Below are 12,614 nucleotides of genomic sequence, written 5' to 3' on the forward strand. Positions count from 1 at the left end.
GTTTCACTTCAGCATCCTCATCCGTAAAAGGAGAACAACTCTTCACACTTCAAAGTGTTAAGGACTGAGAGATGCAACGTTAAAGTTCCTTGCATACACAGGGGCTCAAAAGATGTTGGCTCTTGCTTCTTTCATTGAACAAACGTTTATTGAGTATGCTGGCTACCAGCTAAGGATGACAGAGATGAAAAAGTCCCAGTTCTTGCCTGGAAGGCTCCCCAATCTGTCAGCCAGCTCCACTCCCAGCCACATGCATCTTCAAGTACCCCAGCCTAGCTCTAAAGTGAAAGTGGTGTTAGTCGCTTCAGTCCTGTCCGACTCTTCACAACCCCATGGATTGTAGCCTACAAGGCTCCTCTGTTTGTGGAATTTTCCAGGCAAGAACACTAGCGTGGGTGTTCTTCTCCAGGGGATCTTCTTGACCCAAGGATCAAACTCAGGTCTCCTGCATTGGCAGGCGAGTTCTTTACTGTCTAAGCCACCAGGTAAGCTCAGAGTGAGGTGATCTCCAAAGGTGGTGGGCAGCCGGGCCTAGGACTCCTCTGCAGGTAAGCTGATTCCAGCAGCCCCACCCAGGGATCCTGATCCAAGGCCAGGCCAGCAGCTCAAATGAAGGGGGGAAAAGCTGTTCTACTTTCAGTAGAGCAAAGCTGGTCCAGAAGAGCCTTACACCCTACATCAACACTACTCAGAATTAACAAGCAGAAAAGAAAATGACCCTTAAGCCTTGGAATAAAGCCCACTCTTGAAGGCACCTGCAGTCTCTAACTGAAAACTACCCTCCAGCAGCACCAAAAATAAACTTCATGAAGTCCCCACTTAAATTATATGCAGTCACCTGGCACTGAGAGTAGGAAAGACCAGTTCTGATGCCAACCTCCTTCCCTGGTCACGAATTTGATCAACTCCAGGAACAATAAAGAGTTGGACCATAAGCATGGCTAAGCTCAGAACAATCGATGTTTTCAAACTGTGGTGCTGGAGAAGACACTTCAGAGTTCCCTGGACAGTAAGGAGATCAAGCCAGTCAATCCTAAAGGAAATCAACTCTGAATATTTATTGGAATAACTGATGCTAAAGCTCCAGTACTTTGGCTACCTGAGTTGACTCATTGGAAAAGACCCTGATGCTGGAAAGACTGAGGGCAGGAGGAGAAGGGGGTGACAGAATGTGATGGCATCAACTCAATGGACATGAGCTTGAGCAAACTCTAGGAGATAGTGATGGACAGGGAAGCTTGGCATGCTGCAGTCCATGGGGTCACAAAGAGCTGGACACAACTTACTGAACAATAATAAGAAACTACAAAGATCACAAATAGTCAAAGACCTAGACTAGAGGATTCTCACTGACAGTATTTATGGTGCTTTTCTCAAACTCTTGTAATCTGTACTCCCTTTCTAGCACTTGTTCTGTGTTTTAAGCTTATCTCCATATTCCCAGCTCCCAGGTCAGAATCAGTCTTAAGAAATGGCCACTGGAGATGGGTGAAGAGTCCCAGTATCTCAACATCCCCTGAGGCATCAATTAATGTCCTATCTTCTCTAAGCAGTATGGGAGCTTTTTTCAGCTGGGGAAAAAATGGGCCAGAACAGTGGAGGAGGAACAATTTAGGTTAGGCAATTAGGAAATGCTTCAAAAAATCTAAATGAATTTCCACTAGACACTGCAGAATTCACTTCTCAAAGTGTTAAGAAGGTAGAAACACATCTAGTTTCTCAGCCCTGAGACTTAACAAAGCTCTATTTTGTAACCCACCTTTTGAATATTACCTGTCTACCTACACATCCACCTAAATGTGTTATGCTGTGCTAAGGCACAGGAGTCATGCCCAACTCTTTGTGACTCTATGGACCATAGCCCACCAGGCTCCTCTGTCCAGGGGATTCTATAGGCAAGAATACTGGAATGGGTTGCCGTGCCCTCCTCCAGGGGTCTTCCTGACCCAGGGACTGAACCCGAGTCCCTTATGTCTCCTGCATTGGCAGGGAGGTTATTACTAGCACCACCTGGAAAGCCCCATCTACCTAAATACCTGCTTGCTTATCTTGCTGATATTGATGATGGGTTTTAATGAAAGGACTTTAGCTTTCATGGAGAATATTTTATTTAAATTAAATGAGGTACTCTGGAGGTCAAGATTTGCAAGTACAGTCATCTCTTGCATCTGTGGGGGACTGGTTCCAGAACCTGCTGAAGACACCAAATCCTTGGCTGCTCCAGAAAAGGGCTTTCATTTTTCATATATATATATATATATATATATATATATATATATAGTTAAAACTTTTCCCTGGGGCATTTAAAGTGAATAATCCTCAGATGCCCAGGAAGGAATCAACCCCTATGATAAAGAAACCACCTACTATGTCTAAAAGGGAAGATGCTCTGGTGCATCGCGGCAACACCTACACCCTACTCCTCATTCAGTGAGTCCTTTGGAAGCCACACTTTCTCAGGCCTGCTTTCTGCAGCCATACAGATGTAACACAAAAGAAAGGTATACTTGGAAAACATCTCTGCTGGGAATGCTGTATGGCTTTGAGTCATTCCTCTTACATAAAGTGGGCTTCCTTGGTGGCTCACTGGTAAAGAATCTGCCTGTAGTGCAGGAGACATGGGTTCGATCCCTAGATTGGGAAAATCTCCTCTAGAAGAAAACAGCAACCCACTCCAGTATTCTTGCCTGGACAGAGGAGCCTGGCAGGGTACAACTCATGGGGTCACACAAGAGTTGGACATGACTTAGTGACTAAACAACAATATGAACAACATGACTCCATCAAGACAGGTGAAATATCAGATGATCTATTTTTGTCAGTTCTATGGATCACTTCTCATAACATTACTAAAATACCTACATACCTTAAAATGAAGTTCCAAGTGATAAAACTAGAATCATATGTATGTTTTTAGAAATATTTTTATTATGGAACTTACCGAAGAAGGAACATTTAAGTAAAACCTAGCCTCCAAGCAAACTTTTAGAAAAACTTTTATACCAAAATTCTATTCCAAGGAAGGTACTGGAATGACTTACCCGTTCATTTTAGAACAAGAAGCAGATGGTCAAAGTTGAAATGGAAAGGGCCTCAGTAAGTACTAAACTGACCTACGTTTCCTATAATCTCTCTCTAACTTCTAGAGGTCTGACATGAAGGCAGGTCTCCTATACCTAAAGGTGACCAATGTGTGGTTTTCCACTGGATCAGTATCTTTGCTATCTAAAACAGGCAAATTTGGAATTCCCTGGCAGTCCAGTGCTTGGGGCTCCACGCTTGAACTGCAGGAGACACTGGTAGAAAAAAAAATGTGGGCAACTTAGAAGGAAGTCAGAAACCATATTAGGTGATATACTGCAATTTTGGCAGAAAAATTTTCAGGGCAATATGCTCATTAACTTTGAATGCATAGAGGCTTCGCTGGTGGCTCAGTGATAAAGAATCCACCTGCAGTGCAAGAGACCCAGGTTCCATCCCTGGGTTGGGAAGATCCCCTGGAGAAGGGAATGGCTACCCACTCCAATTTTTTGCCTGGAAAATTCTATGGACAGAGGAGCCTGGTGGACTACAGGCCATGGTGTTGCAAAGAGTCAGATACAACTGAGCGACTAACATTTTTTCTTTTCCCAAAACAGAGGATTTTTTTTTAAAGTTCTCTATGTCCTACCTCAGCAAAAAAAAAAAAAAAAGTTATTAGTGAATACTTAGAATAAAGCTTGAAATCAGTAAATAGATTCGCTATTAATGAAACTGTACTAACAAACCTAAATAGCATTTAAACACTTCCTGGAAGTTTGACATTTTGAAGAGCTTTAGGCATCCAACATTTCCAAGAATCTGGATAGGTTTGCCCCAGAGAACAGAAGACTTAGGAGACAGGGCTATGCTCTTTATTTGCGCCCTCCTCAAGGATATCACAATGTATTTGCTGTGTCAAGTTACTGGAAGGGTAAAAAAGAAGATCCTTAGGGGAAACTGACTTTAACATAAAGTGTTTCAGATAATATTTTCGATCATCTTGTAAGTGGATAGGACTACTCTGGAAGTCTTGCACTTCATGGGAACTCATCATAAATATTTTTCACAACGGGAAAATAGAAGTACAAATGTTTAGATGACACGCACAGTGAGTAATACCTGCCTACTTCACAAGACTGCTGGAAGGAGCCAGTTACATCACATACATGAACACACATGATAAAACAGAAAAGATTGAAATAAACATAGTAAATGCCTAGATTCCTACAGTCAAGAGTAGAGCAAGGATTTGGCCATGGTGGCTACATATTATCTCCCCAAGCAGTGCTTCTCAAAGTGAGTGTGCCCAGAAATCCATGGAGATCTTGACAAAGCAGATACTACTGGGTAGGTCAAGGGTGGGGCCAAGATTCTGCTATCTGCTGGTGCTGAAGCCAGCTCCTGGGACCACCCTTGTGAATACTAAGGATCTAAAAGATCTTTCTAATTCCTGGTGCATGATTGGCCTTCAAGAACATACTTCCTGAGTATACTGCAAATTTTGGCTTTTCCCTAAAATGAGCTTCGGAATAAGTCTGTATGTTTCATTTGGTTCTGAATAAAGTACTTTACAAACTCAAGAGCAAAGTGTTCTTTCTTGGGCAGCCAAAGAGCTGAAGGGTTGATTTTTAATTAGGTTGTCTGCTAGTTCCAGTTTTCTAGGACAAGAGTCAACAGCATGCAAAAACATAGAAAGCCAAGTTGCCAGTTTACTATTATACGACTTCAGTTCATCTCCAAAGGGAGTTAAGAGAACAAGGACTCTGTACTTGTACACACATACACACACACAAACCCCCCAAAGAAAACCTGCCAATTCCAAATTGGCAGGAGAGCCTACATTATCCTAAGTGAAGAAAAGGGCACGAAATATCCAGGAGAAAAAAAAAACACCTGAGCAAACAAGAAACTTGTAGAAATGCTGCTACCTCCTGATACAGAAGCACTGAGCTCTTACAGGGCCCACAGGGAATAAAAAGGAACCAGCAGGCCTTGCAGACTGGGCCTGGGTCAGAACCACCTGGGAGGACTGGAGGAGACTCAGATTTCTCCACACCCCATGTTGCTGACAGAAATAAGCCAGAGGTAGGGCCCAGGGTTATGATGGGGATGTTACTGCCAGTCCATTGACCAAGTCTGGAGCAGCACCTGACTTACTACAAAAGGAGGAACCATGAGCCCCTCAGAGCTGGACCCCAGGACCTGTGACAGTGGCTGGCACATACTGCTGGGCCCCTGCTCTACAGTTGTTGAACAAAGGCCCACTGTAACTTTCATTTCCAGAAAAAAAAGTGGGCTTCCCCGGTGGCCTGATGGTAAAGAGTCTGCCTGCAATGCACGTAGACCCGAGTATGATTGCTTGGTCAGGAACATCCCCTGGAGGAGGAAATGGCAACCTACTCCAGTATTTGTGCCTGGGAAATCCCATGGACAGAGGAGCCTGGCAGGCTCCAGTCCACAGGGGTTGCAAAGAGTCAGACACAAATGAGTGACTAACACCTTCACACTTGGCTATACTTGAGGCAGGTATCTTGACACACATTCACTTAAAAAAAAAAAAAAAAAAAACCTGCACATGTGCCAAGTATGACGATCCCTGACCTGAAAGGGCTTTATAGTTCAATTAAATCAACCCCAATCATAGATACAAGTAACACTTTTCCCCCTGCAGCATCAGATCAATCCAATCTTTGAACCTCTGCCACTGAGTGGAACCAGACAACTCACCTACCCAAATAAAAACCCTGCTTTCAATAAAAGAAGCCAATTCATTTCACACATAGTCATACAAAAAAAGAAAAAAAAATTTTTTTTCAATCAAGACAAGAATTTGCCTGTAGGGAACACAGGTACCTGTGTCCATCCTGGAACCCGACGTGGGTTCCTTCATGGCTCTTCCAGGAGTTAGAATTCTAAGCACCCACAGGGATGCTTAGACAGGCCAGGGGATGGCCTAACAGTGAAAGTACCACTTAGGGCTTCACAGATTTCTTCTCTAACTCCTCTCTGTTTACTAAGCAAAGCTCAGAAGAGGCTTTGGCAGGCATTTTTCAAATCCTCTGCCTGATCTGCATGTTACCATAGTCACATTCATTCTGGAAAAAAAAAAAAAACAAACAAACAGGTGTTTCTGTTAAAATTAGCTGTTTCAAACTTTAGATCCCTATGCCAGCTTTAAAAAAAAAGTATCTGCACAATAACCAATCACTTTTAAATGATGCTTCCAGAATTATGAACTCTATTTTTTAGAAATGTGACTGAAAAGAAAAACCGGGGTGGAGATGAGGTTGGAGTTCAAAACACATAAACACGTAATTTTTGCATTTCCTAACATCAACCCAGAAAGAGTAACAGAAAAAGGCCAAGCTTAAACAACCACGGAAAGACAGAGCTATGCTTTTTTTCTAGTGAAGTCTTGTGTTTGAAAGCCTTTTGTCCCATTTACTTCTGTTGACTGTCATAAATAATGGCTTCTGTTCCGAGAACAGTGCCATAATCATTTCCTTCTCTTAGGACCATTCAAAGGAAGGTTTCCAACATTCTCAGTCAGGATGGTGCCCATTAAGCCCGTGTTTAAGAAAACTTGCCCTTGGAAGTCAGAAGAGCCCAAGGATAGCTGTCTAAATTAACTTTAGGGTGGTTTAATCTGGGGAAAAAAAAAATCAGGCCACTGTGATTTTATTCCTGGAACCAGTATCTCTGCTGCCCTTATTAAACCCAATGAAATAGGTCTCAGATGCTTTCACAAAATCAGGGCTATTTAAAAAACAAGTTTAGCTGCTTGGTACATTGGGAGAAGTGGGCTTCCCAAGTGGCTCAGTGGTAAAGAATCTGCTTGCCAAGCGGGAGATTCAGGTTTGATCCCTGGGTCAGGACGATCTCCTAGAGAAGGAAATGGCAACCCACTCTAGTATTCTTGCCTGGGAAATCCCATGGGCAGAAGAGCCCAGCAGGCTTACAGTCCATGGGGTTGCAAGAGAGTTGGACACAACTTAACCTAAAGAACAGCAGCAATATATCGGGAGAAAGTTAAAATATCAAAGACTTGTGCCCAGCTAAGCAAGTGATACAGACACACAGATACTGTGCATTCCTCACTCTGCTTTCCTGAAGCCTGCTGAAAAAATACAAGCGGAATTCACTTCAAGCCACCTGCTGGATGACAAATCCTAAACTTTATCTTAGAGATAGAGGGAGAAAAAAAGAGGTCAACACACAATGGAATCTTTGATCAATTTCAGTCGACAGAGATTTCAACTACAAGTCCAAAAATCTTTAATACACAGAAACGTTAAAAGCAATGGTCACTTGGCTAAGAGGAAAAGAAGTTTCAAAATTAATTTGGTGACTAGCTAGTTAACTGCATCCAAATAGATAGGGAAAGTGGGGTTTTTTTTTTTTTTTTTTGGCTTGCACTGTCCTGAAAATTGCTTCTGCAAGGAATGAGTCCAAGGAACAATTGGCAATTCTTTTTTTCCTAATCAGATACCAAATTTGCAGATTTCTGGCTCTGGTTTTATTTTACTATGTTCCATTCAGTTGACTCTTTGTGATCTGCACAGGCTAAAGGAAACATGCAATTATAAATGTCAGCATTACTTATGGAAATCCAATGAATAAAAGTAAGTAAAAATTACTATATGCAAGCAGGACTGTCACTGGCACATAGGTTTGGTAGGTTTTCTCCCCTTAAATGCTTCCTGAACCTGACCAATCCAGACTTAAAGAAAGGCTGGGGGAGAGGAATAAACATTCAAGGTCATTTTCATCTTTTATAGACTTCAGAAATTTAAATCTACCAGGATCTAAGAGAGAAAAAGAACAGCTCCCTTGACTGTTTTTAAAAATGTATACACTCGACCACTTTACTTCAGAGAAGCTCAAGGAGTGAAATAACCCAACAAAGATTTAAAGAGGTTCTACATGCTGAATACAATGTTCTTGTAATAAATACAGTCATTCAAGTAAAAACAATCACTACAACTTTCCTCTCTCTAACATATCACAGTGGAAAAATCTTTTTCTTTTCAGCTCTGTGGCAACTGCAAAGGTTTAGGCACAACAAATCCCAAGAAAAAAAAAATAAAGAAACTGAGCAAATTTAAAGCATGTACTAGTTTTATCCACGTAGCTCTCTGAGGACAGGCACAGCAAATACATTTGTTGTTTTTTCAGTGGGAAAATGTTCAAAACTTAGCTAGGTTCAGTAAAACCATATACCTCTCCCCCGATATTTTTTTCTTAAAACTGTCTGCAGAAAGGACCCGCTACCTTAAAGGAATTCCAGATTTCACTGAACAAAGCATCCAACATAAATGCAACCGGGGCGTATCTTAGACCAAGGTCACAAAGATAACCCCTTAGCCTGCCATCAAGCCCTGGGTCTAGAAAGTTATTATCACACTTTTCAGAATACTTCCCCCTCCACTGAACACTCTACAACAGTCTACATTTGTTTGGTTTTCTAAAATCAACAGCAGTTGGTTCTTGTCTGAACAGACCTGTCTACATACTCTCATTTGATATACAGTACTTTTGCAGGTCCATACACAGATTCCGGCACGTGCCACTCCACATGGGACTAGCAAGAGCCTTAACCTGAAAAAGCCAGGTGGAACACAATCAGACTGCAGTTAGCCTGAACCCTGTTCCTTAGGACAGAAAGATGAGAAGGGCACACTGGATGCAAACTTACTTTCCCGGAGAAACTAGAAGCAAGACAGAAAAAAACACAACAGAAACCCAAACAGCCACTCTAGCACTATAGGTAAGCTAACCACTGTATGTGTCCCCTGCCTTTACAAGGGGACAGTTTTCTTTTTACAAACAGTTCTCTCTTTAATTCCAGGCTGTTCAAATAAGTAAACTCTTCAGGAAAAAGCATAAAGGGGACCCACCTCACTACTACTGAAGCGAAACCTTTCTAGGGTGCCTTTCCAGGAATGACAGGCAGCCTGCAACATTACAATTATTGAAAAATCAACAATCATTGCAGAAAGTCATCTGAGAAACATAACATTTTAATAGATGAAATAAATACTCCAGTACATGCAAGGTAAAAACTTGACATGGGGGGGGGAATCACTCTATAGTGTAAATTAAAAAATAAAACACACACTCACAGTAGCTTTCTCCCCCCATTTGCAAATCACATGGCAAAGTCATACTCTTTTCACACCAAGTATACGCCTAATCCATCACGACTGCTTAAAAAAATAACAACATACAAACAAAAGGTAGCTACATCCATGTCTAAGGAGTGAAAACTGAGGTAACCTTTCTTTTAATTAGGGAAAAAAATAAAAGACCAAAAAAGAAATGAACCCATGACCTCCTTCCTGCCCAATGAATAATAAAATTTAGTTGAGGAGTCCTGGAAGGGGAGGTGGGGTAGGGGGCGGGGGTTAACACCGTAACCAACAGATGTCACAGCTTCCCCCTGCTGGTCCCTACTGTGCTGGGGCTGGTGGGGCACGGGGGCCCTCAGAGTGCGTGCATAAATGGCATGTATGCATGGCCCTGCCTTCTGGAAGATTCCTCACGAGCATTTAACGGGGCGGGGGGTAGGGGGGAAGCCTCACCGTTGATTTCTTTGGTATAAATGGAAAAGGGCGGAGAATATGTTATCTTCCTTTAGCCTGGGAGTGGGTTGGGGGGATGGAACAGGGAGGGGATAGGGTGAGGACGGGGGGGGGGGGGTGCTAATTCACAGAATTGGAATTCACTGGCGGTAAAGTCCTGGGCGAAGACCTCTCCCTTAAAGCCTGAGATAGCAGAGTGCAGCCTTCAGACACGGCGCAGGCCGAGTTCCTCAGCCTCTCCCTGTGGTCCGACATCTTGGCGCCCCCGTCGGGGTGCTGCGCCAGATCCCTGAGGCACTGGGTCAGGAGCACGCAGGCCGACACCACGCTCATGGCGCCTCCCAGGATGGCGGTCTGCACCGCCTTGCCCTCGGCGCTCACGGCCGCCGCGCGACCCAGGAACTGTGGCTCGGTGGCGAAGCCCACCAGGGCGCCAACTGCCTGCACCAATGGCCCGCTGAAGAGTGCGCAGCGGCTCCGCGCCAGCTCGCTGGGCGCCGCCTTCACCTCGCGCACGCAGGCCAGCAGCGCCGACGCGCTGGTGCTCATGCACTTGACGCCCAGCTTGAACTGCTCACGCGAGAAGCGGTCCCGGGACTTGTCGCTAGCCAGGGCGCACGCGTCCGTCAGGAACTTGAGGTTGCGCGACAGGCCCTGTGACACCTCGAGCAGCAGCTGCGGGGTCATGTCGGCCAGCGGGGTGGCGCGCAGCACGGCGCAGCCCTGCTCCACCTCGTGGCGGCAGCGCGTCACGCGGTAGCGGTCCACCAGGCCGGGCTGCGCGGGCTGCGCGCCCGGCGTGGCCACGGCCGCCAGATAGGCCGCGTGGGCGGAGCACTCGGTCAGGGAAACCACCAGGTCTCCCAGCTCCACCAGGCTGTCCCCTGCTTCCCCGAAGCGGCCCATGTTGAGCTGGCTCTGCACGTCGTGGGTGAGGATGGAGAGCCCCTTGGTACGCGCGATGATGGTGTCCCGGCACTGCTCGAAGGACTCGGCGCCGGCGCAGGAGGAGGCGGGGCCCTCGAACAGCACGGGCCGTGCCTCACTCGACAGCAGCAGCAGGTCGGCCACCAGCTGCATCTTGCCTTTGCAGTGGTCACAGACGGACACCAGCCTCTTCCGCGGCTGCGACGAGGCCCCGCCGACGGCGCTCGCTGGAGCCGGAGAAGCCGCCTCGATACTGGGCTTCCCAGCGCTGCCGCTAGCCATCGCGCCCGGGGGGCACTGGCATGCCGCTGGGGAGCCCGCTACCACCGCCGCTGCCAATGCCGCCGCCCCCGCGGCCGTCGCGACTCAGCTGGCCAAGGCCGCGGTGCCTTCCCCGCACCATCATGCCATCCACCGCCGCGGGCAGAGGGCACTGGGCTGCGGCGGCCGGAGCCCCGGCGGCGCGGAGCGGGCCCGGGGGCCACAGAACGCAAGGGGCTCTTCGGGGCGCGGTGAGGGGCTGCAGTTTTCGGCCTCTTGGAGGGCTTGCAGGAACCATGAACCGGGGCAGAGCAAACTCACAGACTGCGCTCCTCGTCGCCGGAGTGCCAGGAAAGTCCCTTCCGCTGGGCGGCTGCTGCTGCCGCCGCCGCCGCCTTCCTGGGCATGGCCCGGTCCGACTGCCGGGGCAGGGGGGGCGGGAGAGGGAAGCTGGGAGTTGTCTTTCCTTCCTTTCTTTGAAATAAAAATCCTTTCCTCGGGGAGGAGCGCGGGCGGCGGCTCCGGCAGGCTCTGCTGTCAGCCACCTCGGGCTCGGCGGCGCACGTGGGCTTCAGGCGTCCAGACCCCGCCGGGCGGCACTTCCCCGCGACGGCGGCCGGGGCTGGCCCTCGGGGACGCACGGCCGCCCCGTGGGCATCTCCTGCCTCCCGCTCTCGGGAAGCGGCGGCAGCAGGGCCGAGGGTGTGGCCGGTGCTGGCGCGGCCGAGTCAGTCGGGCGGGAGCCTGCACTGATTGCGCACAGCGGCCGCCCCGCTCGCGCTCTCGCCCGCCCGCCCGCCACGCCCGGGCGTGCCGGGCGCCGCGGCGGCCCCTTCCCGCGGCGGCCCCTTCCCGCCTCGCCGGTTCACAGAGCGCGGCCCGGAGCCGAGGCGGCACGCCCTCCCGGACCGCGCGCCCCACGGCCCGCCGCAGGCTGTCGGCGCGAGTCCATCCCCGTCGCCTCCTCCTCGCCTCGGGCCCGCAGCGGCTGAGCTCTCCCGGGACCGCGGGCCCTGAGCATCGGACGCCGCCGCGCGCGTCTCCCCGGCGGCCCGGTCAACTCAGAAGGTCCCTGCGGCGCTGCAGAGACCCGCCCGGGCCCCGGCTCCTGCCATTTTTGTCAACCTCCAACTTCCGAGCGAACCGGGAGAAACTGAAAGGAAGGGCGGGGGCCGAAAGGCAGAGGGGAAAACACCCGCTTCCTCTCCCCGCGCGGCTTCACCTCGGGGCACGGCCGTGGGTGCACCGCCGCCCGCTCGCCCGCCGGGGCCGCTGGAAGCTTTTCCTCTTCCCGTCCGCGCCTCGCCCCCGGGCTCGCCACCGCCGCCTCGGCCGTAACCTCCCTGGAGCCTATAGAAATCTTTTGTGTGGCGTCACCGCCTTTCGTTTAAATCCCGCTTCCTCCTCTCGCCCTTCCTCCCGCCCCCTCCGCCGCTCCCGGATGCTTGCGCGATGCGCTGCTCCTCCCCCGGGAAGCTGGGTGGCTGCGGGAGGACGCCCCCGCCCAGCGCGGACTCCGCGGGCGCCGGGCCGGTGGTCCCCGGCTGAGATGCGGGGGAGCGGGCCGGAGGGAGGTCCGTCCGGGCCGGGGGCTCAGCGTCCACCCTTGGGAGACCCGGGCGCAGCCGCCGGTGGGGCTTACGTAAGCTCTAAGCCCGACCCGGGGGCTCCGCGCTTCCTCCCCGCCCAGGGAGCAAGTCTCAAAGGTGGCCTGTTTTCTAGACCGAAGGGAGGACGCTTGGCACCATCGCCGAGTGGTGTGCTGGGGTCCAGTCATCGCGTTTTGTGGGCTGTCGATCGGTCGGCCAGGCTCTCCTCCGCCCT

The 12,614-nt window shown here is 49.2% G+C and overlaps 1 protein-coding gene across 1 annotated transcript; it reads right to left on the bottom strand.

Annotated features, from left to right (window-relative positions):
• Positions 1–9,020: 9,020 nt before the first annotated feature.
• TLNRD1 (talin rod domain containing 1) lies at positions 9,021–11,527 on the bottom strand. Its single transcript, XM_040257416.1, has one exon. The coding sequence runs from the start codon at positions 10,809–10,811 to the stop codon at positions 9,723–9,725; it is 1,089 nt and encodes a 362-aa protein (XP_040113350.1). The 5' UTR covers positions 10,812–11,527; the 3' UTR covers positions 9,021–9,722.
• Between the last annotated feature and the right edge of the window lie 1,087 nt (positions 11,528–12,614).

This window comes from Oryx dammah, unplaced genomic scaffold (genome assembly GCF_014754425.2).
Source record: "Oryx dammah isolate SB20612 unplaced genomic scaffold, SCBI_Odam_1.1 HiC_scaffold_16, whole genome shotgun sequence".
NCBI lineage: Eukaryota > Metazoa > Chordata > Mammalia > Artiodactyla > Bovidae > Oryx > Oryx dammah.